The sequence below is a fragment of the Fusarium subglutinans genome (genome assembly GCF_013396075.1).
Source record: "Fusarium subglutinans strain NRRL 66333 chromosome Unknown NRRL66333_c0000090, whole genome shotgun sequence".
Taxonomy (NCBI): domain Eukaryota; kingdom Fungi; phylum Ascomycota; class Sordariomycetes; order Hypocreales; family Nectriaceae; genus Fusarium; species Fusarium subglutinans.
In genome coordinates, this window is record NW_023502153.1 from 1 (window position 1) to 25,304 (window position 25,304).

At 48.6% G+C, this 25,304-nt stretch overlaps 7 protein-coding genes across 7 annotated transcripts; 3 read left to right on the top strand and 4 right to left on the bottom strand.

Moving 5' to 3' along the window:
- Positions 1 to 931: 931 nt before the first annotated feature.
- FSUBG_7205 (PKR1) lies at positions 932 to 1,435 on the top strand (the record flags this gene model as incomplete). Its single annotated transcript, XM_036685486.1, has 1 exon — positions 932 to 1,435. One exon carries the CDS (start codon positions 932 to 934, stop codon positions 1,433 to 1,435), a length of 504 nt encoding a protein of 167 aa, XP_036537215.1.
- Positions 1,436 to 1,864: 429 nt separating this feature from the next.
- FSUBG_7206 (SUT1D-like sucrose transporter) lies at positions 1,865 to 4,279 on the bottom strand (the record flags this gene model as incomplete). Its single annotated transcript, XM_036685487.1, has 7 exons — positions 1,865 to 2,312; positions 2,365 to 3,049; positions 3,100 to 3,171; positions 3,225 to 3,338; positions 3,417 to 3,536; positions 3,589 to 3,614; positions 3,690 to 4,279. 7 exons carry the CDS (start codon positions 4,277 to 4,279, stop codon positions 1,865 to 1,867), a joined length of 2,055 nt encoding a protein of 684 aa, XP_036537216.1.
- A 1,184-nt stretch (positions 4,280 to 5,463) lies between these two features.
- On the bottom strand, positions 5,464 to 11,575 carry FSUBG_7207 (Rho guanine nucleotide exchange factor gef1; the record flags this gene model as incomplete). The annotated part of the gene is made up of 3 exons (XM_036685488.1): positions 5,464 to 5,580; positions 5,637 to 6,734; positions 6,788 to 11,575. The coding sequence occupies 3 exons, from the start codon at positions 11,573 to 11,575 to the stop codon at positions 5,464 to 5,466; spliced, it is 6,003 nt and encodes a 2,000-aa protein (XP_036537217.1).
- Positions 11,576 to 15,511: 3,936 nt separating this feature from the next.
- FSUBG_7208 (telomerase reverse transcriptase) lies at positions 15,512 to 18,694 on the top strand (the record flags this gene model as incomplete). The annotated part of the gene is made up of 9 exons (XM_036685489.1): positions 15,512 to 15,587; positions 15,630 to 15,800; positions 15,850 to 16,577; positions 16,627 to 17,088; positions 17,138 to 17,993; positions 18,052 to 18,120; positions 18,182 to 18,349; positions 18,402 to 18,510; positions 18,562 to 18,694. 9 exons carry the CDS (start codon positions 15,512 to 15,514, stop codon positions 18,692 to 18,694), a joined length of 2,772 nt encoding a protein of 923 aa, XP_036537218.1.
- Positions 18,695 to 18,867: 173 nt separating this feature from the next.
- Positions 18,868 to 20,542, bottom strand: FSUBG_7209 (uncharacterized protein; the record flags this gene model as incomplete). Its single annotated transcript, XM_036685490.1, has 2 exons — positions 18,868 to 19,862; positions 19,924 to 20,542. 2 exons carry the CDS (start codon positions 20,540 to 20,542, stop codon positions 18,868 to 18,870), a joined length of 1,614 nt encoding a protein of 537 aa, XP_036537219.1.
- Positions 20,543 to 21,965: 1,423 nt separating this feature from the next.
- On the top strand, positions 21,966 to 23,237 carry FSUBG_7210 (uncharacterized protein; the record flags this gene model as incomplete). Its single annotated transcript, XM_036685492.1, has 1 exon — positions 21,966 to 23,237. One exon carries the CDS (start codon positions 21,966 to 21,968, stop codon positions 23,235 to 23,237), a length of 1,272 nt encoding a protein of 423 aa, XP_036537220.1.
- A 648-nt stretch (positions 23,238 to 23,885) lies between these two features.
- Positions 23,886 to 25,100, bottom strand: FSUBG_7211 (uncharacterized protein; the record flags this gene model as incomplete). Its single annotated transcript, XM_036685493.1, has 1 exon — positions 23,886 to 25,100. One exon carries the CDS (start codon positions 25,098 to 25,100, stop codon positions 23,886 to 23,888), a length of 1,215 nt encoding a protein of 404 aa, XP_036537221.1.
- Positions 25,101 to 25,304: the final 204 nt, after the last annotated feature.

The following is a 25,304-nucleotide window of genomic DNA, read 5'->3' on the forward strand; positions in this document are numbered from 1 at the left end:
TAATATAAGTAAAATAATAGTAAGTAAATTAATAAAAGTATTAATATATTAACTTTATAGTTAATTTATATAGTAATTTAATTTATAAGTATTATTAATATAAAAAATACTAAGAAAATAAAAAAAAAGGTAATTATTATTATATAAATAGCTTTATTTATAATACTTTTATAGCCTAGCTAAAAGGTAATATTAAAAGTACTTAAGGCACTTACCTTATATATTAGCTAGACTACCTGGCCCAAGACCTTAGTTAGTTACAGTTAATATACATATATCCCTCTTAATACGAATAAACTAACTACTAGGGATGAGGTTCTACACCCTAGGATCCATGGACCAAGAGAAGACCCAAGGAAAAAGGCCAACAAACTCATCATACAACTAAAACAGGAATACGCAACACAGACATATTTGTATTGTTACTCTCATCACGGGGTCGTGCTGAAAACAGTCTCAAAGACGATGCCCTTATGTAATCCAATAGAAGCCCGGCACGCGATCTGGGTCATCCACGGGCTAGGAACCAACCACCTGTCGTCATTGCAGGTACACTCTCTTGTAAGACACACCAGCCCGATATTCAACGAACAATCACAGTACTGCTTCAAGAAGGGCTATTCTCTCCTATTCACGGATAGATTCGCTTAACTGGGTCACAAAGAACACTCGTACAAAGCCGGTTGGTACAAGTTACGCTATTAGCGAAATAGAGTGGTCGCCAGGCAGCGACCGCCTCTATCCTTGAGAAGAAGAAAACCTGCAACTGCGAACCAGGAATTACACCAGAAAGGTCTTTGTCTTCCCTCGTTACATACCGTACAGAGTCGTAACATCAACGCGATCAAGATACCAGAGTCCTCCCTCCGATAGTCCACTACTTTGAACAACAAAACCCCGCCAATAACGACCCCGCGATAGAGCATCAACCATGTCATCCTTCGTCGTCAAGCTTTGGGAGGACATTTTTACCCCAGGCCCGACGCCCACCATCCTCAAGGCCGCGAATGCCTCCTTCGCCGCTCTCCAAACCGTCCTATTTTGTCTCTTGCTCGCGACGTACAATATCCACTGCGTCATTCTTTCCATCCTCTGTGGCGGTTTGTGGTGGAGCATCAACTGGTTTGCCGCCGAGCTTGCCATCGCGCAGCGAGAGCAGCGTGAAAAGGAGGAGAAAGAAAAGCAACAGCAGAAAGAGGTGTCGGGTAACGATGGCGAAGACAGCGAGACGGAGGTCGAGACGACTGTCCCGAGCAAGCCGTCTCCCGTCGCCGTGACAACCTCTGAAGTTGCTATAGGTGCTGCTGGAGTCGAGCCTCTTCAGTCAAAGGGCGAAGTGAAGCAACGTTCTGGGGCTACGGGTACACAATCAAGTGTTAGTACGGAGGACGAGTGGGAGAAGGTATCCGAAGCTGAGAATGAGAAGGACAAATAGAATCACTGTATACGCGGTTCAGGGTACACCAATTCAGACTATGAGGGGGGATGGTACGGATGCGTCAGTGATTTCAGAGAAAGAGACGACACTGGAGGAGGATACCCCTTGTGACATCTGTGATTTCTGGCGTGTATGTGGTTAGCGTAGTCGCATCTTTCTATCTTAGATATCAATTAGAGCCGAACTATGGTTATGAACTCTACGCCATGCATATCATGATCTTCGACACGCTCTGCACTCACACCGCACTCCAAATACAGCTACGACTCACTATATGAGTCTCAAGCCTATGCTGGCAATGACCTCTGCGCCAATACGCCAAAACAATATCCAACCCCAAAGTCAGATGAGCCATGAACGAAGAATTGCAACAAAATTAGCAAGAACACACAAGTAATACACGACAACTCCGTAGAGCTGTCTATCTTACATAACTTTTAGCTTCCGGGTCACATATGCTGCAACCAAACTGCTCATGGCTCCGATGAATAGGCACACCGCGATGGCGTTCGGACCATCTGGATCTGGCTGCTTCTTTTCATCACCCGCGAGCTCGGGACTCTCTCCAGGCTCGAGGACCGCGAACACGATGGTAGATATGAACGTACCAACAAACTGTGGCAACGTCGTATAAATGTTCAGGATGCCGAAGTAGATACCCGACAACTCGCCTGTAGCAGCCGTAGATGGCATGCCAACCTCTGAACCGTGATCAAGCTGCAAAGGTGCATCATCGTGGCTGATATCCGAGAGCTCAATGTCGGGCCCGTCCGAAATGCGACGATATGCGCCATCTGATCCGGCGCCACCGCCGAGCTTATTGACCTCGACGCCGAGGAAAGCACTCGGTGCCCACATAGCGAGAGTCCAAGGTCTAAACACGCATTAGCATCATACGGAGGGCGGAGAACTGGTGCAAGACTTACATGCCGCATAGACACACCAGAACAGTCGCAAATCGGAAGCTTGTTGCAAATGGTGCCAACGACATGGACGCAGCAAACATTATGTGCCCAAGCATCCAAGCAGTCAATAGATCAGGCTTCACCTTGTTGAACCGTGTCAAGAAGCCTGCGATTGCCTGAGGAGGTCGGTGGGTAAAGGAGTTGTCCTCAGGAGACTGGACAAACATGGGAAGAATCCAGGCACCTGCAAATGTGATTACGGAGTAAATAACAAGCGCAGTGCTTCCTATGCGCCCAATGGTACCGAGAGTATCCTTGGATTTCCTCGCATCGGCGGGCACGTCGTAACGAAAGTATGTTTCACCAACCCATGTGGTACTATAGAAAAGAAAAGGGAACCACCCGATCCAAGCCCAGAACTGTGCCCAGCAGATGGCTTGAATTCGAGGAGGTAGGTTTAGAAGTGTCGACCAGATTTGGCGAAAGACTTTGAAGCGACCCTCATGCTGTGTTGGTTTGGAGGCTACCAGTACCCGCTCCGTAACGGCCCAGCAAGTGAGTGACGTTGAACTCAGGAGAGCAATGGTTGAGATGACCGTGAGCTGTTTGAACTGAGTATCGCCAAGTGTGCTTCCGAAAACCTTCAATAAATCGACAGCCCCGGCGCCATACGCAATCATATGACCAATTGCAGACATACGACTTGCTACAAACAACGTTAATTCGGCTCACATCAAAACAGTGGCGTAAACTTACACCAAGCCGCCCCCGTCTGCTGTTTGTCGATTGGTAACGTATCAACAATGAGACTCTTGGAGCATGACATGACTGGAAAAGTCGTTAGTTTTGGCGGAGTTAGAGAGACGTTCATGGCACCATACCAGCATTAATAGCGAAATCAACAACATAGATGGCCAATACAGCCAATACTATCGTAGGCCGCTTGGCAGCCTCATTATCGGCCACTACGAAACCGACAATCTCATGTGTAAAGCCTAATATTAGGAGGCTTATAGCAACAATAACGGAGCCAACCACCATCAACGGTCGACGACGTCCCCATTTGGACTTACTCTCATCCGCAATGACGCCGACAACAGGTTGAACTATAAGACCGGACAACGGACCAGCAATCCATACTAGAGATGTGTTGCTTTTGGTTAAACCAAGATTAAGAAGATATGGCGTGCAGTCTAAACACTCTTCAGCAAGGTACGCCAGGGGATGGTGAATTTGTAGACTTACATGTCATTTCGATACCCCACGTGAAACTAGATGCACCAATGTTAAAAAGCCAGCTCAAATTGGATTACTGTTGCCGCAGCTCGCAGGGCAAGTAAACGTACGTTATGCCAATAGTGACGAAATTCAATAGAATCATGCGCACAGCCTCAGAGTTGCCTCTGATAGCGGGCTGTCCTGACCAGCTGGCCATGTTGGCCGGATTGCGCCCTTGAGATTCAAGGCTATTGTTATCCTGGCTGTGTCTACCCGAGCTATTACGATCGTATGAGTCTCGCTGCGGATGGCTGTAGTAAACCTCGGTACCGGTCGAAGAGGGAGTTGGTACTGGCGGAGAATAATCACGGGGTGAATGCAGAGCGTCAGTAGATACGGCAGAAGCTGGGGGAGATATCGACGGTGTTGGAACAGGAGAAATTGAAGACGAGCGGGATGTCGAGCCTGCAGCAGATACACTCGGGACAGCGAGGTGAGTATTAGACTGGGGATACGAATGACGTAAATCTTGTTGAGAAGTTTGATGCTGTAAAGTTGACCGTGAGCTTTGATTCTGTTGATAATGAAGCCGAGACTGGAATTCAGCCACGTTGTGGTTATGCTGCAACGGTCCAAGTTCCTGATGAAGATGATGACGATGCCGCTGCGGGTACTCGCGATCGACCGCCTGCTCTTCCGGCGAGCTTGTCGCGGGCATATCGTGTGGTGTGGGTCATGAAACGGGGCAACCTCGAAAGAGTGAACAGTACCTTTTCGCGAAGCTTCTTGCTCTGCCAGAGGGTAAATTGAAGCGAAAGACTTGGCAAAGCTGTCGAGTAATGTAGGAGGGCAAAGTAGATGCCAGACTTGCAGCTGATGGTTGGTAGCAACAAAGCAGCCAAGATTGATTAGCACTACGAAAGGTACTAAAGAGGTACCTACCAACTAAGGTACCTAGGTATTGCTCTAACGCTGTGAGCGGTAGTATGCTACCCCCGCCCCCTTTCTCCTGCAAGGGCGGGGGATCCGTCTGTTTACCGCAGTTCCACTTTCCTAACGTTCCAGTCTGGGGGTATGAGTTCCAAGTCACATGTCAGAATCATCATCTACCGTTTGGTATATGAGCTATGATAAACATCAAATGTTAGCCATGTGTTAGTCGGCAACAACCAAATAATGATTCTTAGGCCCAATAAGAGTGCCAAAAGACACCGTACAAAGATATTGCCACCAAGATAACTATACAAGACCGCACATAATGATCCACGTAACCAAGTTGAATACTTTAAGCTTCATCATGCTTGGGCCACTGGTATCTCATTCCATACCTTAGGTAGTCAATACAATTCGTTACATTTCCTCCACTGCTACAAGATGCAACCGAACTTCATGGCCAAGCAAACACTACCCGCCTAAGTTGCTTTCGGGCTCATCCCTCGTTATTCACACCTGAAATCTTACATATGTTGGTATTTTGCTCTGAACGCCTGGCTCCCCTGCTTTAAAAGTCAAGGCCCCAACCACGCCTTTCTTTCATCCCATATTTTCTGCTTTCGCGTATAGGACACTGAAGGCTTTTACCCAAATACAAGCCCAAACAAACAAATGAAAACTGAAGGAAACGACGCATTGTCGAACAGCTCATTCAGCATAAATAGGAGCTCAAGGTCGAATAAAAGGCGAGGAAACTCATAGAACACAAATATAAAAAATGTGGATCAACATGGATGCGTTTTAGAACCGGGTGAATCTGCTGCAGTTCCAAATCGGAATGTCCGTGTAATAAACGCCCAAGCTCCTCCCTTGAATCCTAGTATAAATCTTGGATGTGTTGCGTAGTTGGTAAGATAGCAGTCTGGCTTGGCCCTGCCTGCTGAAGTTTCGGTCAGTCATGGGCCGTGGTTATGAATCAGCGAGCCTGGCAAAGTGCTTTGACCAAATCCACCCAACGCGATCGTCTGGATCATCCTGGTTCTTTGCTAACCAGAGCTCTCCTTTCTCACCAAGGACGTCGAAGATCTAGACTGGTGGTTAGCTCCCAAAACCAAGGCCATTTGTGGAGTGAGTCGACTTACTTCGCCGGCCTGATATACCAAGTACGGATAACCAGCTTCGTGTTTTGTCGTTGCAATATTGAACTCAAAGAGGGAAGCCGCTAGCCAAAGCACATTATACCCGTCGTCTGTAGGTCCTCGCTCCCTTGAAGACGCCCGAGACGATCGAGCACTATCCTCAGGTCCATCAGCTGGTGGCAAAGCTGAGTGGAAAAGCCCCGAAAACCGTCTGCCCTCTTGAGATTGATTCTGGGAACTGTAGGTTGTATGCGAGTCTCGGAGCTGTTGTGTAGCTGAGTCTGAGCTCTGTCGAGGAAGTCCTCCAGAGTCAAAACTTCTGCCTGTACTGGGTCTCGTAGAGGCGGCGAATGATCGCGTGCTACCGGGAAGATCTGGGGAGAGAGGAGATGCAGTGCCCTGCTGGTGGTTCCCGATACCCGAATAATAGTCACGATAATAATACTGATGTGGACTAGGGATGCTCCCAGCAGTGACACCTGTAGGCGACGCAGTATACGAACCGCTGTGGCGTTTTGTGAACTCGGGTGTAGGAAAGCTTGGGGCCTGTTCACCACTGATTGAGTGACCTCGAGCACGCGAATCACTCTCAGACGGACGTGATCGCATTCTCAGGGATGATGATTCGTCGGTACTCCGTGTGGTTGACTGAGAAACTCGGCCCCGATACATGGGATTGAGGATCCCAATACTGGCTAACTGCTCCTGTTGGTAGGGGAAGTCGCGTTGGAAGGTTGCCACGACCTCCTTAAGATCCGGCATATCAGGACAGTCGCCCAAAACTAGTTTCATCTTGTCCTTCCATATCCCATACCATCTCGTTTGGATGTTAACAAAGTTACCCAGACAGATGTTGCCCACCTTTTCAGTTAAAGCAGACAGCTTGGGAAGCTCTTTCTTCAGCGTATCGTTCAGAGCATCGTACTGCTCAACAAGCTCGTTGAGTTTGGAGTCAATGCTTTTGCCCGCGCGCTTTAGCTGTTCGTATCGCTCGTAATCCACACGGCGCTTTTGGCGTTTCTTCATCGCCAAAGACGGGTTACCATAGGCCTTGATAACATGTTCGAACGGCTCAATGACATGTTTTCGGACTTGCGATAACTGGCATGCGTCAGTATTCTTTCCCCCAAGCGTCACTTAAGCAATCAACGTACATGCTCCTCAAGCGCAACCTTTTCAAGATCTCGCATCGAGATATTAAACTGGACCCACTTGCTTTCAAGCTCAGGATGGTTTCCTGGCTGTAGCCTCATAACCAACTCGATGGAAGACAGATACTGCAAAAATTCGTGTACATAGGCAGATACCTGCCTCGTATAGAATTCGACATCTCGGAGAACAACTTGTAGTCGCAGATAATCGTCGCCAAATTTCTCGTTCAATTTAGCATATTCGGAATCTTCACTCGTTCGGGTACCTGACGCTTGGAGCTTGTCGACTCTTTTGCCGAATGCGCGCGCGAATCCTGCCTTAACATCGGATTCCTTTCGCTTTCTTCCGACGATCTGGCCAACAAGTTCGAAGTTCTTCTTGGTTTTGTTGATCTCGATGATGGCCGTCTCGAGGATCTCTTTAGCCTCAATTAGACCTTCTCGATCGGGATGATCCTGTGGGGTGTGCTGTAATAGCGTTATAATGAGATTTGGATACTTGGTGATGCGCTGCATTGGTTTAATTAAGAGCGAGTCCAGGTCCCATGCTGCCGTCAGGTCCTTCGCAACTTCGTTACATTCATTGAGCCAGACTTTCACCGTGGGATCCTGTTGTATCTGGATGAGTCGTTTGGCTGCCCCATCACTGTTCCTCAAGAAGCCTTCATGAGCGAGCTTCATATTCTCCATATTGGCTTTGAAAACAGGGCCGATCAGAACAGAACGATCTTTGGTATCATCAATGTCAGCAGGATTGAACTGCGAGGGCTCCGATATCAATGTGCCTTCCCTAGCAAGCGCAGACCGCCGGCTCTGCATCGTGTAAACAGCTAGAACCGCCTCTTTGATCTGAGCAAAGAAAGATGTGTGGAATGCAATAATTTCATCCGTGTTGCGGAAGATGAGCTTCACAGTGTTGGCGTCAAGCTTTGGGCAAGCCTCTGCTGTCCCTTTGTAGATCTCTTCAACAATATTCATGTCGCGCACGAACACAGCTTCAGTATCAACAAGCTCCTTTATAACGTTGCGTCGTTGAACAAGTCGGTGCTTTTCTTTTCCTGTTGGAACCTGTCTATCATATGTTTCGGAGTTTGCATCTCCGTTCAAAGTGGTTGCATCCGCAAAATACTGATTATGGGTTGACAGGGATGTGTTGTCCATCGATTGAGGTGTTGTCATCGTGGGAATGTAATCCTGCGACCCTCTTTCAGAATTGACAAATGTGCTTCCACTTTGGGACTGCTCATAATAAACGCCTGATGCTCGTTGCGAATTGCAAGCGGAGCCTGATGTTGAAGCTGGTATGGGAGGAGGTTCGTGATTAGGGGATGGGAAATACGAGAAGCTCTTGCTGGCTCTGTTGGAAAGATAAGGAATGGAAAATCCATCTCCAGTGTCTAGCTCCGGGAGTTGATGACTTAGATACGGTGACTGGGTCAAGTCAGTAGAGGGTCGGATCTCCGGTTGACTGTTGCGAATCTCCGAAGGTCGCTCAACAGGTCGGCTATTTCGATGGATAGATGTTGTTTCAAAAATGGTAACATGGCCATGATCTCCAGTTTCGTTCTCGTCATCATCGGGAAACACTGGCGAGCGCCCCACTGGAGACACGTCGCCACTATTGATCGAAAAGTCAGTCCACGCTGACTGCTGACTTGTCCTATTCGTCGCAGACAAAGTCGGTACCATAAGATTTGTTGAAATCTCCGGCCGCTGCTGTTCATCATAAGCTGAACGAGGCTCATTGTTAGTATCCAGAGATTCACAAGTCGAGGCACGATGTGACGAGACTTGGTCGTCGGACGGCACCTCTGATCTACAGTCGTTTCTACCAGCCTCTTCCACGTCATCGGTACAGCTGTCAGTGATAGCACCATCGTCATGAGAGCGGCGATACTGTCTCGTTCCTTCATCGTATTCTGAATCAGAATGGCAGTCTGATTCATATTCGGGCTCAATTCGTGGGAATGGGACTATTTCTTCAAGGCTCTCAGCTGCCCTTGGTTCGTCACTGGGTGGCAGAATGGTGATTGTAGCTTTGTACGACTCAACACCTGGTTGGGGCACGTCTGCTTTGGCCTCAACACCGAATGCTCCAGGGATGAAAGGCAGAGTAACCTCATCGTGCTTCGATAATGCATGTTCAGTTACATCAACGGCATTGAATGCGGATTTCGGTCGAACTGGCGAGTCAGGGTCATCCTCGAACGGGTAATGGTACTCGGCCTTTGGAGGAGATGTGGACCTCTGCGTCTGTGGGCTGGGTGGCTTGATAACCGTGATGGGAACTTCGAGCGGCGTCTGTGAGGACCTTGGAGGGGTAATTTGAGCTTCGTTATCGAACTCTGTTGTTTCCGATGTTATCGAAATGGCAGTCGGTGGTCGCTCTGGTTCACCAATAGGAGGACTGAGGGCTGGAAAGCTGCCAGGAACACCCAGGGTGGGTGAATCAAAGTCTTGAGCCGATGGCTCGTCGGTAAGCGCTGCCTGCGAGGTCGCAGCTAGCATCAATGAAGCAGGTGGTAATGCCATTGCGATATCAACCGGACTCATCGTCGGGTCATCCAGAAACGGCGAAGGCTGATCTCGGCGTGGCTCTCCATCAGGCTGATCGTAAGATACCTCATGGCTACCTGGGAATGCAATAGTATCTGAAAGCTCAACCACATTCAAGGCATTTTGCACTTCTGTGGCACTTGAAAACTCAGGGCTCGAACTTGGCCCGCTACCAATCCTGAACTCTGACGATACTAAATGGTCATCTGGAAGGGGCGGAACTGGTGGAATATCGGCGAGGATTGGCGACTCTGTAGTATTAGGCTCTGGCGTAACAGATGGTGAATTCGGGTTTGAAGAAGCAGTGGCAGCAGCCTTCGCCCTGGCAGCAGCCTCCATTTCCCTCCGCCTTCGGTCTGCTGCCTTCTGTCGTGCCTCGAGCGCCTGGCTTTCTCGAATGGACTTCGTATAAGCTAGTCGGATATGTTCTCGTCGTTGTTCAAAATCAATCGGTCCTACAGAGATCTTCCGCCGGCGCGATGATGGTTCAGCGATCCTGGACTGCGGAATGGATGTAGGATTCGGTGACCTAGCCCTTTCCACTGCCCTCATCCGAGAGCTTGCCGTTGTAGCCACGGAAACGGGTTGACGAGGCCGAGAACTGCGGAGAGGGGGGGAGAGCTTCGGGGGAGGCGCTATGATATTTGCCTGAAGGCGATTATTGTTCGTCGGTGTGACCAGAGTTCGAGGTGCCGCTTTTCGAGTAACGCCGCTCTGGGTTGGTGTCTTGGCCCTCGTTGGAGTTTTCGCCCTTGTCGTCGGAGTTCCTGCCCTTGATGTTCGACCATTCACTTGCGGTCGTTTGAGAGTTGGTGAGTTTGAACGCGTCGAAGGTGTTGAATCACTAGGGCCATTCACTTTTCTCACAGAGCGTGGCAGTTTGGATGTAGATCCAGCACTCGAGGTATTGGTCGTCGGTGATTTTCGAGAAGGGGTTTTGCGAGAGACCGGAGGTAATGAAGGGGATTTTGGGATGTCGCTATGTGACCGCGTGTGGCCTTTTTGAGGGGCCTGGGTAGGTTGCCCGTTGTTATCGTCGCCGTTGAGGCTACGATACCAGATACTTGGGGACGAAGGCTCGGCGACATCTGGTGGATCAGATAGACTTCTTTGATGGCTAAAGGGATGGTGTAAGCTGGATTCAGATGTCCTTCTTGGGCGAACGCCCTCAATTCCATAACCAGCAGTGGGAAAATTGTGTTGCTCGGGAAGAATCTCGCCGAAAAGCAAGCCTTGAGAACGCGAAGGTGTGGGGGAGATAGAAGAAGTAGTCGGTTGTTGTGGTGGAGACTCTGGCGCCAAGTTGGACGTGGGTTTGGAGGCATTTGAGTTTCCGCTAGCAGTACTTCGCGGTTTCCCTATACGACTGGCAAAAGACTGAGAATTATTCGAGACCTGGTCTTCGGCAACATATCTTGATCTCTGGGAGCGGGCTGACGAGGACATCGTTTGCTTGCTGAACGAATTTGAACCATCACGTAATGTCGAGTAAGACGTTGCACCATTTCGCGGTTGTGGACTGACACCAACATCTTGCCTAACCTTAGCTGCAGCTCCTGTATGCGCCGGGGCACGGGGAATTGATGAAGGTGCAGCACCATTCTGGTCGAAGCGCCTTTTCAGATCCCTCACACTGGGGTGAGTTCCAGTGGGGTTATACCCAGGAAGAGCAGGCCTGTTGTCGACAGGATTTGACGTGGAACGCATATTGATCTCTGTTTGCGATGTAGTATGAACTTTTGGCGTTGAGCCATCACCGTTGGAGCGCAATGACAGACGCAATGCCGAGGTACCGGTAGAGAGGGACTCTTGATTATTGTGGTGTGTTCCCCGATAGCTTTTGTAGAAGTCGTCGGGGTTTACGGGGGTGAAGGCATGGTGGGCTCCCGTAGAAATCGAATCGTACTCGTTGGCGTGAGGCACAGGAGGACGGGAAGAGGCGCTACGTTGGTCGAAATGAGATGCAGGAGCGGCGGAAGGCGAAGAATCGGGGAGGTAATGAAGGCGGTTGTGAGATAGCTGATCGTTGAGATAATCTTGTCTGAGGTCAGTGGCGTGGTCGATGCGACGATTGTGGTCGTTATCGTGATCGTAAGGGCGCTGATTCTGATTATGCTGGGAGAGGTGATGAAGGTCGTGGTGAGGCTCGAGATTGGGGTTTCGAAAGCCCGAGTCTACATCCTGTGCGTCCGCTTGGAGGCCCGCGTGAAGGGCCATATCCATGTCGTTATCCATGGTGGCCTGAGCATCGGTCAGGCTCGTCGAGCGGAGCGACTGGTTGGGGGACTATAGACCCATGCAGAGAGCATCGATGCGTTGGCGTTTAAGCGTTGTGCGGGCGTTGGCGTGAGGCGCACTTGATAGGTGTGAGCAGAAGTGCTGTACTGTAGGTGCTGATGGTAGATTGGTAGTGGAACAGAGTCAACTACAAATGGGCCTGAAGAGTGTAGCGACCAGGGGGTATAAGAAAATCAATGGCCCTCACAAGCTCTCAACTGCAGGATCCAACCGCGGACAAGTGAGCAGGAACAACAAGATGGGGCACCAAGCTAGATCAGTCCCGGGAAGTCGAACGACGTTGGGGATGGGAGGGTCGAAAATCGAAGTGGACACTCTTTGGTGGATGCTGGTGCTGGAATCAGCCGTTCCAACTCGTCGTATGCAGGCCAACTTTCTGTTAGGGGCTTCGGCGGTGGAGGGGGATGCTGCCAGTCAAGCGCTTTATTGATGCAGTTTAGTCTGAAGAGTGTTGTGGATGGAGTTGCATGTGCGTGCATAAGGCAATCACCTGTATCCAGGTCGCCAGGTCAGATAGCTGAAGGTACGAATAGCACAGAGCAAGCGGGTCGAATGAGGCTCGAAGGTGGATGATCCCTGGGAAAGGGAGAAATAGGGGCCTAATTGGCCGTATCACTTCCTGAGATGGGCGACAGTTCGGTAGAATAGGGACAAACCAACACTGAGATGTTTTACGTGCAAGCAATGGCATGGCATGGAAGACGCGATCTGATGAAAGGTAGGCGAATTTGAACGGAAAACTTACTATTACCCTTGTCGTCGGGTATCATATCAATTAAAGTCAAGGGAAAGCACAGTTACAGCATCAATACCTTACCTTACCTACCTTACATACCTACCTACCTAGGTACCTAGTAAACAGTGTTCAATTGGGATTTGGATTGGCGATTGCCCGCAGATGGGGCGGTGCCTTCCTCAGTGGAGCACATCCGTTGAAGCTTCCATTAGGTACTACTTAGGTTAAGGTGGTAGTGGAGGTGCCTGAAGAGCAAACAACGGACACTGTTGGTTGGATGTAAGCACATCAATCACATCAAGAGAATACTTCATAAACCGTGCACAACGGCACTCAACCTCAAGTAGCGTCGACAACACCTCCACATTTCATGACCATGCATTTGGCATTTCCGTATCTATTTACAGCCGCTGAACAGGTAGCTTTGAACAATGGACTGTCGACGGAGGGCCGCCTGTTGTGGCCAGCCTAAGAAAACTTTGTTAGGACTGCAGGGCGAGGGACCAACAAAGGAAGACAGGGCACTTGAAGATCCGCATGGTCGTCCTTCCGACATATGGAAGCGAACAATATGCTCTAGAGACTACAGAGTCGAGCATACCTAACTATCGCAGTCGAGTTCTGTCTGCTAGACTAAGCTAAGACTCGGAGATCTACTATGTGGTGCTTGGCTGACTTATGACGCCCCTAAGATCGAGTATTTCTCCCCTGCATCAATTCTCTAGTCCTACGATGTTCATACCCATGTCCCAAAATGGAACTTTAGGAGTATCCTAACGGATAGTTGCGACATTGGTCTAAAACACGAGAATGACTAGCGAAGCATTTTAGAGTTTATGCGACCATCAACATACATACATATCTCGGGGAAACCAAAGGGCCTCCCTGTCTTCCCCTTGAAGCGTCAGGGATTTATTGCGATCCAATCCGTGGCATTGTGACTGGTCTCGTAACCCACGAACCGTTTCGTGTGGCAGCCGATTCAACAGCCTCAATTCCACCCGTCACCAAGTCAGTTTATCAATGAATTCAGGCTCACCAGCCCATTCATTTTTAGATGAGTTGTAATGACCGCCGAATCGTCGAAACTAGAAACATAGCAAGTTAAGCTTTCACACTGTAGCACATTGGGCATATACGACATACATACACCTATTCATATATGTCAAACCAGGGAACCCCGCTCGATTTGGCCGCGTTGAATCGATTATTACTGCGTTTGGAGGAACATATGGCGATTGTCCATTCACCCCAGTGCTACTTGGTTCCCCAGCCAGTCTTTCATCCTTTGACGTTACATCCCCTTTCTCGCGTCAACTTCTCTTTCGCTCCCTCCTGCACCTCAGTTGCACCTCGGATCCCCGTACCCAAGAGTCAGGTACGTACCATAAATTGACTCGTGCTTCCGCCTGGGACATTGAGTTCAAAGTGGCGTGGCTGTGGTTTTGATATATCTTAGGTATGTTCAATAGCTTGTCCTAAGTGCTTTTGAGGGACTGATGTGTCAACGATAGTATGTAACAACAAGTACTCTTCCTGATCCGCTTGACCCCTGAGCTTGTGGTCTAGTTAAGGTCTTCAGCTGGTCGGGAGACATCGGTGCAATAATGCTTTGATCCGGCTCTTGTGGGCTCCGCCGGTTCTTTATCAGTGCAGGCTGAGAAAGACAAGCATTTCATTGTACATCGCCAGAAGTACGCTATGTTTGAAGTCACTTGGCATTTTCGAAGTCGCAGTCGAGACTCCTCCATTCACCAAATCGTCCCCTTTTCCGTCTGTTTGAGTCCCATTGTCCATCCTGGTGGCAGATCCGGGGCTCCATATCCACCAGTTATCCGAGCTGACCACTTTTCAACCTACCTTACCTAGCTTCCACTTTCCATGGTTACACAAAGAAGATTGCACAGTCACACAGTTTTCCTCTGTGCTCGCCGTTCCTGCGTTGTGATACTGCGTGTGATGGTATGCAGGACTGCTTACAACGCTTCTTAGCGACCATGTTAATTTCGTCTGGAATCCCAGCTTCCCCCGAAAGGACACGCATCTACCACACCGAAAACGCTATCTCCCGCAGCAAGTATATGTAATGATATGCTGTGGTCGCTTTCGCGGATGTGTAAGGCTCGCGTTTCTTTCCCTTCTTTGCGAAGCAGCAGATGGCTTTCATCTTTACTCAACCCTCGCCGTCTCTGATTTAATGATCAGTGGCCAATCCTGCGATAACGCTCGGTTAAGCGGCTGGTTGCTTACCCCTGGAACCGGCCTCACGCTAAGTCTGCGCTAATCTCTCTGGGGACAAGCTCCCGCTCCCGCGTTGGGTAAGGATCAGCCACATCTCATCAAACCAATGTTCGAAACTCTGTGGCTCATAGAATTCCACCATAGCTCGAATAATCACACAAGTGCTCATCGGATAACACAACGCCTTGGCAATCGTTTAACGGGAAAAAGATACAGAACAATTATGGAAAACCGGAGAAAGCGGAAGTCGGAGACTATTGTTGCGTCGGAACACCAAAAGCGAGCCAAACCACTTGGGAGAATACCCGTGAGGCGCGACCTCCTAGAACGTCATTACAACAGGGTCACCTCGTTAAGAGAATATGTCCTCTCCCAGTTACCTCATGGATCTCGTCTCCGACGAAAGAAAGTGGCGTCCATCGGCGAAGCAAACGATGCCAGGGAGATTGAGAAGACTTTATCACGACTCCTAGATACATCACTTGTTTGTTTTGCCCATCAAGAGGCCGACAATGATGATACAAGATGGGAGCAATGGCTAGCATTCTCACAAAGAGAGGACGAATCTTATGTCAGTCTTTCCGATGGGATTTCTGGATCAATATTCTCCCAAAATGAGGTCAGCAGAGCATCTTTATTTGTATGGAAAGGCGCTTACAGCCATATAGATCGTAGATTTTGTTGTATGGCGTCTCTTCTCTAGAGATGTGCAAGCCGGACGACGACCCAGGCACCTGTTGTGTGACGGGTTCAGGAGATCAGCCGGACCAGATGACCAAGGAACCACCACTATTCCTGGACTCTTTGGCCTCTTTCCGAACTCTAACGTCGAGGCGCTGAGGGAAAATCCTTGGCCGCAATTATTGGCCCTTCTTGGCAGAGCTGGAGAGAAAATCATGATTAATCTCCTCGTTGACGCCTCTATATATTTAGAGGTTGAAGCAGGTTTCAACAATTATTATCAACTTACAGGTAAGACAGCAAAACACTAAAGTACACATCTGACCATTGTAGGTGTCCCACTTGCAGAGCTTGACCTTCACGGTGGCAGTCTGTCAATGGCTAAAGGGTCTAAAGGCGAAGCACGCAAGCCTATAGACATAACTCTAGTGAGAAGCAGAATATTCTATGCGAAGCCGTCCCTCACGGCACAGGGACACGTTCAGCCTGGCTATAAACACATTCGTAAGTGTAGAAAGCACATCCAATCAGAAACATTGTTAATAGTTTTCAGACGTGCTGAACCGGTACAAGAACGCTCCCATGTCCAACGACCCAGAGATTCAGCGCCAAGGTACAGTCAAGGTGATGATGTACATATTTCCTCGGCAGTTCGGACTTCACAACGTCTTTACTTCTCAGGTCGACCCCACGATAACCTCGCAAAAGTTCCAAGACTATACGTTGAGAGAAGAAGAGATTGCTCCCTGTTTTCGAATAAAAACAGGAGATACCGGGTCGCAAACGCCAAAAATACCCAGGCGGCTTCGTGGATATACTGAAGAACTTGTGAAACGCTTGCAAGTTCTCCACGGACGGTGTTCATATATCGAGCTCTTGAAGCACTACTGCCCATGCACTTTTGACAGGCCATCGCGAACTCGGAAGCCGAGGGCCAAGAAGAGTCTCATATCGTCTCGAAAGTTTATTTCATCACAACGCCTGATGACGAATTCATACTATAAGTGTGCTCCATCCCAGAACCAATCCAAGGCAGGGCTCTTGAACACGCAAGCGCCAGCACTTCCATATCACAAATCCCTGGTAGAGCTAGCCACCCCATCATCTCAGGTCTCATCGTTCTGTCAAGCCGTGTTGTCCAAGATTATCCCCAGAGACTTCTGGGGCGACGATGCCGTACAGAAATGCAACAAACTCACTATCATGCGAAGCGTCGATAGTTTCATCAGGCTCAGGCGCTTTGAAACCATGTCTCTTCATGAAATAACACAAAATATAAAGGTTAGTGTCCGATAGTGCCAAGGCTTGACCACGGCTAATCATTTATCAGATGGCAAATATCTCTTGGCTTCACTCATCAGTTCTGGGCGACCAAAGACCAAGCAAAACTGATACTGCAAAGCGCCTGGAGATTTTTAATGAATTCGTCTATTTCGTTTTTGATTCTCTCTTGATCCCTCTGATCCGAAACACATTTTATGTTACTGAGTCTAACACTCATCGATACCAAGTTTTCTACTTTCGCCATGAAGTGTGGAGACAAATAGCAGAGCCAGCCATGATGGAACTTAGAGCAGACATGTTTGAAGAGGTCAGGTTGGATGATGCGCTGCAGGTATTACGTTCTCGAAAGCTGGGCTTCAGCCAAGTTCGACTACTTCCAAAAGGCAACAAACTTCGCCCCATCATGAATCTTCGGCGCAGGGCTATGACCAGGGGACCGTCAAGCAAGCTTGGACGTAGTATAAACACTATCTTGGGTCCCGTGCATTCGTTGCTGAAGCTAGAGAAGGTATGTGAGGCAACAAATATTCGGGGGTTGAAGCTGACTCAAAACCCAGAGGATCAACCCATCTAAGTTGGGTTCAACTATGTTCTCCGTCAGCGATATTTATACCCGACTCAAGCTATTCAAGCAATCTCTAGGCCCTGAATATGGTAAATTGTACTTTGTCAAGGCTGATGTCAAGGCTGCTTTCGATACCATCCCACAAAAGGCAGTTGTCAATCTGATGAAGTCCGTGCCAAGTCAGTCGAAATATACCATCATGAAACACGCAGAAGTGAAGCCCGGGGAACGAGCAGCGATAGCTGACGACAAGTCCTCGTCCAAAGCTATCCGTCGATGGCATGCAACAGCCTTGAGCGAGAAGGAAAACCCAGATTTCACCATACGGCTTGAGCAAAACCTGGCTCACAATAAGAAAAACACTGTCTTTGTGGGCAGCGCTTTACGCAATACTCAAAACATTGGAGAACTGATGCATCTTCTCAGGCAACATGTCGAGCATAATCTTGTCAAGATTGGAAAGAAATACTACAGACAGAAAATCGGAATCCCTCAAGGCTCTGTGTTATCTTCATTCTTATGCAATTATTTCTATGCTGACCTTGAAGTTCAACATTTGGACTTCCTTCGTTCGCCAGACTGCCTCCTCTTACGCCTCATTGACGATTTTCTTCTAATCACTCAAGACCAGGAAAAGGCGATCAAGTTTGTCAATGCTATGCATGTGGGGTTTCCTGAGTATGGCGTTGCGGTCAACCCGACCAAAACCATGGTCAACTTTGACATGCTATATGATGGTGAGCCCGTGCAGAAGTCCAATCATGAGAAAGGCTTCCCCTACTGCGGAACCACTATAAATTGCAAGACACTGGATATCACCAAGGATAGAGACAGAGATGCAAACATTGGTACGTTCAAGAGTCATGCTTCTAGTACAATCCAAAACCAGTACTTACACCTAGAAAGACGTGTCTGCTTCTCTGACGGTCGACTTCGGCCGCACACCTGGTCAGAATTTCCAGCGAAAAGTTCTAAGTTAGCTCCCCTACCCCATGGACCCAAAGAGTTGCTAACCAAGCCTCCTACGGCCATAAAGACGCTTTCAAGATTCAATCTCATCTGATGTTTTATGACACGTCTCATAATGCAAATCGAACCGTTCTCAACTCGCTTCGAAGTACTTTTGTTGAGACTGCGAGTAAGATGTATGCTTACCTGCGTTGCCTCGGAAAGAAACAGCAACCGAGCAGCGAAATGATCCTCCGTAAGTTACTCAAACTCATGGTGCGGCTGATTTAATGTCTGATCTTCTCAAGGAACAATCGCTAAAGTGATCGACGTTGCCTTCCTGCTCTTGACTAGCAGATCTCGGGTGATGAGATATCCCCAGTACATCTGCGACGTGCGAAAATCGCAAGTTGCTTTGTAAGTTGGTCATCGCCGTGCCGTTCCTTGACAGTATCCTAATAGTGATAGAAATGCGTGCCTTGCTTTTGAGAAGGTATTGGCAGCAAAACAGACCAACTATCAGCCTGTAGTGAAGTGGCTTCGTACTGAAGCTGATAGGCTTGCCTCCGGCCAGAAATACGAGCTCCTGCGAGTTTCATGAGCTAGGCGAACAGTAAATTCAGTTGAAATGGCTAAATGATCTATCTCTAATGACTTTGTCTTTTCATTCAAGAAGGATAGTCTAGAATATATGGTAATCGACTTAGCCCTTGAATTCCCAATATATGGCGGCTGTTTGACAACATATTTTTTCTACATCTAGATGCTCTAGCCTCAAAGCTGTATACCACTCTTCCACCAGTACTTATCCGAATGCCAGATTGGGAACATATATCTCCTCCATCGCCACCAGTGATCGTCTTGGTGACCGAAACCAAGCCAGCGCAGGGGGGAAATCGGCACAGGTTCCAGAAGCCAAATACCCGAAGATGAGATATCGTCGGTAAAGAAAAACGCGGTCAGACAGAGCCAGCCCAGAGTGCATATCATATTGAATGCCTGGCGGAGTCTTCGAGGGAAGTTGGGAAAATGCTTGTCCAAAGTCTGCAGCAAAATAAGTTGCAAGATAATGCCAGGAGGTTGCAGGGCAAAGAAGAGCGGACTTCTCCAGGGTTTTGTGGTTGGTATAGACGATAAACTTCCACCGGCGTGAAGTAAACCGGACTGTATGAAGGACAAACACATGGTAACAATCTGAGCACGTAGTGTTCCCCTTTGAAGATAGCCATTTTCAACGAGGAACTTTGCGGGTGCAAGAAACTGAAGACGAAAGGTTTGATGCCAGAATGCCCCCCACCAACCAGCAAGACCTCTATCAAGCACCTGCGAGATAGGACCGAAGATGTTAGTGTACTGCCATAACTCTCTTCGCATGGGATAAAAGTAGGAGAAAACGTAGAACTGAACAAGGTCATGCAAGCTAAAAATGGCATCGATGGCAGCATAGATACCAACAAGACAAAGGAGCTCGCGATAGATGAAGCGCAACCAAGGAGAAAGCTGCTGGAGGAACAAGGGGAGCTCAAGTTCTTGATCGGGCCCATAGGCACAGTAGGGATCCTTGACCATCGCAACAGAGCAAAAGTCCAAAAGAAAAGTGAGGAAGAGGACTCTGCGAATACGGCTCCATACGAATTCCCTCTCGGTCAAGTTACGATAGTAGCCACTTTTAGACACAATGAGCATGTTGTCGAAGGATACAGGATTCCCATCACGAATATTGCTTGGGATATCTGGTCTTGGTACGGAAGAGATAGAACAATTCCAGCCTAGAGAAAAAGCTTAGCCGGGAACCTCCTTTTAAGCGTTAGATGATCGTTCCAAACCTACCGATTTCCCTAAAGTTTGTAGCAAGGTCAAGTGTCCAGTTAAGCCGTTCACCGAACGATCCGTTTTCAGGAAATTTCTGCCAGACGTAAACGACATCTTTGGAGCTCCCATTCTTGGCATGGGTTTTCCCTGAAAGTGTAATGTCTTCGTGGTAAGGCTTTCGCTGTCGAATTGTGCTTTCTTGGTTTGATCCGTTGGCAACATTGATGGGCAGCTGTTTTGACGATGCTTGCGACTTGTTGCCCCTGGGAATCTTGACAACTCTGGCATAGTCGAGTTGCGGATCGGTCCAAACCAAGAGATTCAGAGTCGTCAAGATACCCCATCCGCCCATAAGACCTGACGCATATGCTGGAGCGACGTTATAGCTAGACATATACCCAATCATATAAGCATCGAACGCAACGACAAAGGCGACGACAAGCCATCGTGCGTGGTAAAGCCATGGCCGATTTCGATGCGGAAATGCCAAATAAACAATAGGTAAAATGAAAGGACCAAAAAGACAGAAAGGAAGAACAAGGGGCTCTCTGATCCCTTTGGCGACTTCAGTATCGAATAGCGCCTTGTACTCGGCGCGGGCGACATTGCCAAGATTGACCATAGGAGTGACTGTCATTGCGCCGACAACTTCGGAGGGTTCTCCAGGGGCAAATTTGATTGCTCTCAGCTGCAGGACTTTTCGGCAAGCTTGCTTCTCGTAGGGTTGTATTGGCGTCTACGACTCTATCATGACGCAAGCTAGTTGACAATTTCTACGAGGCGAGAACAAAGCAGCAACGGGTAAGCAATGCAGTGAAGAATTCGTACTGAACAAGTCTCTGGATTAGAAGAAAGAATCGAAGCCTGGCTTATGATTGTACCTCAAGGAGTTATCGCTTCTTCATGGTACAGAAACAGGTAACACCAATCAAAGGGTCATGGATTGTACCCAAATAGTATTTTGGCGGTGATGAGACTGTGGGGACGTCTTTTTTCTGGACCAAGTAAGACCTATCTCCATAGACCCGTGAACGGAGCCTCAAAAACTAGATCATAGTGTAATAATCGAGGGGCGCATAAGGATACAGAAGCCTGATTTGTGTAGCCGCGTCTCTTTCAGCGGGCGAAAGTTGCTTTTTGCTGAGTTGACGTGTCCTTACTGACGTTAGACAGAGGCTCATGTGCTACAGTCGTCGGGAATCCAATGCGGAAAACACAAGACACTGACAATCACCTACTTAGCCAGTAGCTTCTATAGTACTAAAGGAGTAGGTATTGTTGGTGACAGGACTGAGCCGCTAATTGCCGATTGAGGGTATGTTAACATGCACTTACTAGTGGTGGTTATTAAGTCATCTGGTCACTAATGAAGCCAGTGCTTCTTAGCAAGTTTAGCGATTCAGACTCCGCGATACCTATGCGGGAGAGTGGTGTTTTTGGACATCGGTCACTGGACAGAAAAGACTGTCGCAGTGGTTTTCTATCAGTAATATTATATCGGCCTAGTGTGGCAGAATAGGTATCAAAGCTAATAAAATAACTTATATAGTCTCTCTTCCCTACAATATAAAGAGGGGAAAACCCTCCAGCTATGGTAGCCTACTTACGGATAAAACCACATGCATTGTCGATCTCTGGAGTGGGATCAAATTGGCGGATTGGGTTAGTTAGTAGTTTGTAGCTATCAATATTAGTCAGATTCGTGGTTAGGTAGGTAGGTAGTCAGCCAAGACTCATGCTGACTGTGACTTCTGGATATTGTTCCATATCACAATCTGTTGCTATATCGTATATTGTTGTTTATGTTGCATGCAGTGAGACTCCGCTTAGATACAATATCGGAAATTCTCCCTGGAAAGAAGAATGGCTCCAACTGCAGCAGGCGATGGAGTTACAAAGCATAGGGCGTGCGACGAATGCCGTGAGTGTCTCATCATGTGTCCGAATCGGAGACTTATCGGTCATTAGGATCCCGGAAACTCGCATGCTCCAAAGAACCCGATGGCTGTTCTCGGTGTAAAAAGGAGGGAATAATATGCTACTATTCTCCGCAGAAGCAAATGGGCCGACCCCGAAAGAGGCGGCATGTGGATGTGGATGATGAGGCTACTCTACCAGCACCGACCATTTCCCAGCCGTCAGAGGAAGCCCTTCTTTTTCTCCAGCCAGATGATAATATCTCCTATGAGCACCTGAATCAGACTCAAACAACCGGAGATTTGCTTCTAGATCTCAACTTCCTGGACGATCCAGCTAATGCGAACGCCGATACATGGGGCTTGCAATCTAGCCATGACACGTTTTCTTTCAACCCGCAGATGGTGGGATCCCAAGGCTTGCTTGTTGACAATGCGACATTGCCTACATTGGATCTGAGTGGTGTCGACCTCCTTGGTAGTATCAATTTTGGCGAGACAGACGCTCCGCAAGAAACAATTTCGATGGATCTCAGTCACACACTGCAGCAGTACCTAGCAGATCAGATTGAATCCCCAAACCCAGGATTACACCAGAACTCAGACACACCAACACCACCTGACTCTAGCGAAAATGGTGCCTCTGTTGAATCCACTGAGAGTGTGATTAGAGCGCCGACTTCATCTATGCGATCTGTACCTACAGTGTCTTGTGGCTGTTTGTCATCACTTTATTTAGCTCTCGAGTCTCTTGGAAATCTGCCGGCTGAGGTCATACCGGCCATGAAAGTCGCACGGAATGCGTCCAAGGTCGCTCACGACGTTATCAGATGTACTGTCTGTTCTGCATCTTTGCTTGACGAACCCACTAAGCCCCCTCCCATACAATCCTTCCAGAACCTCATGCTTCTTGGCGCTCTGGTTCCATCTGCATGCAACGCCTACGCAAGGATTCTAGAAATGGTAGACGAAGAGACTGCACTCGCCAAGCTGCAAGGACGCACCTTTTGGTTCTCATTCAAAGAAATCGGTGGCCTCTGGGGTTGCATTGGGGGTACACCCGGGGGCTGCACGACTTATCAAAGCTACAACAACAAGAACATGCCTCCCGACATGTGGAGAATGACAATCAGGGGACTTCTTCGTCTCGACGTCTACGGGTTGGATGAGAAGGATCAGGAGATCCCAGGCGCGATGACCTATCGGCAACTTGGGCTCAAAGATGTCGTTGGGCAACTTGAGGAGAGAAGCAAAAAGAGACATGATGCTCTTGACGCACTTCATGCCGCTGGGCACGCACATGAATCGGCTCGTGGAGTTATTTACCCGACTAAGGCTTGTTCTCCAGCAGAGCGCAATTGTACTAAAGTCCTCGAGACAGCGCGTATTGCGCTGGAAAATCTAGTTATCGCATAAGTAGAACACACGTAGAAAGGCCCAGAAGCTTGATTAGGGGCTGAACTGGCCAAAAATGAAAAGCCAAAAGGGCTCGGATCGGTGCTTGTGAAAGACCTGGAAGGTGAAATTCTTGTAAGTTCAAGTGAGGGGCTAGTGATTCGGAAGTTTATATTTGAGTTGTCAGTTCGATCTAATGCAGCATTTTCCCTGCTTGCCGAAACTTCCTCTTTTAATCCGCGAAGTACTTCAGCATGCGTTGGCAGTACGATCATGCCCTGTTAAGATCAAAGACCGTTTATTATCGTGACATGCCTCGGGAGTGACATAAACGATGAACCGGGAACTGTCGAGCATAGGGTAGATTCTGGTAGTCATGACTGATATCGTCACTATGCACAACAGACTTGGCCAATTGAATATTTCATATTGAACCATTTGCGATTCTCTCACGAGATACTGTCCAACCTATTCTCTATGTCCAAGTTCTGTCCAAGTTAAATAAGAAGGCTGAAGGCCTTGTCAACGCTCAAGCTGCCATCCAAATGCCTAACAACCAACGCCTTACATGCATGTTAAAAACACCGGGTAGAAAAAGATGCAAGACCCCGCCTAGAAAGGGTTTCCAATTTCTTGATGCGGAGATATGAAGTTTGTGATAAAAAGATGTTAGACTTGTTCTTGGGCCTCAACCATGCCCAGAATATCGAGCTCGGCACGAACAAGGCTCTCAAACTCCTGACGATCAATGCCTGAAGCACGCGAAAGCATGAACAGGCTTCGGATACTGCGCGATACATGCTGCTTTACACCGAACTCGTTTTGTGTTTGTTTGCCGGCAGACGCCTCAAGCTTAGCAACTGTTTCTGAGCCGTTGGAACTGGCGCTTGAGGCTGGGCGTGGATGAAGGAGAGCGGCGTGGCGCTCGGTATCATATTCGTTTTGTGTCGGGCTTGAATCACTCTTCTCAATCTCGGCCAATGTCCTTGCGCCCTGTGTCTCATTAAACTCTGTGGCTTCGGCCGATTCTTGGGTACGTCCGAGTCCAAGTGGTGGAGCAATTTGCGCAACAGCCTCTTCCTCATCCGGGTCGTGATTATCCATAGCAGGCTGAACACTGTCATATTGAGCAAAATATGCGTCCTCTGCCGAAGATGCACGAACACCACCAATTTGAGACGTAGATTTTGAAGGAGGTGCAGGCGACTGTTTTTGCGCTGGTGTCCGGGATGGAGTTGCATCATACCGTGCCCAGTAATCATCGTCGTCCTCTTCCTCTTCTTCGCGGCCACTATGAGGAATATGCAAGCTATTACCATGGCCGTGGCCGTTGGCGTCCTTGGCTTGGCTAGTCACCTTCTTCGCCTGTGTTTCTCTGAACTGTCTCTCGGCCTCTGCGATGCTGGATGCTCCCCCGAATTGCAAGTAAGGTGAGGGTTTGTCTGCTACAGTGACTTCGCCAACCCTCCAGCCATCGCCTCCGCCCTCAACGTCCCCAACACAGTAGATCAACTGGAAGGCCAAACCCAGGTTGGAGAGCGCAACGAGAGCCTGCAGAGTCTCTTCATCGACCCGACGAAAACGTATCTCTGCATCATAATCCCAGTCCACCTCGACCTCACCCGACACCGGATGCGGCTCAAGACCACCGCCTTGAGCGATCTGAATCAGCTCAGATATTTTTGCCTTGTCGTAACACAGAAGTCGAATCCATGGCTCGGTGCTTGATGTAGATAGAAGCTTGACTCGCTGGCGAAGTATGGGGGATAAAAGCGGTAGAATGCCGATCGCAGGTTCTGTAGAAATAGCAGATGGTGGGAGAGCAGGCAGAAACGGCGCAAGAAGCTGTGTTGTATCTGGCGAAGGAAGCTGCGTGGTGGTCATTGTCAATGCCAGATTGAGCGCCGCAAGGCCGGACGAGGTATCGTTATTGTGGTCGCGTTCTACAGAGTACACGATGATAGATGTATACGAAAACGACCGAGTTGAGGGTATCGTGGGAGGATTGTGTAAAGGATGTAATTTTATGCGTGACTGGAGTAGTCTTGCTGGTCGAATCGAGGGCCAGAGGTGGATTGTCGAGAGGGA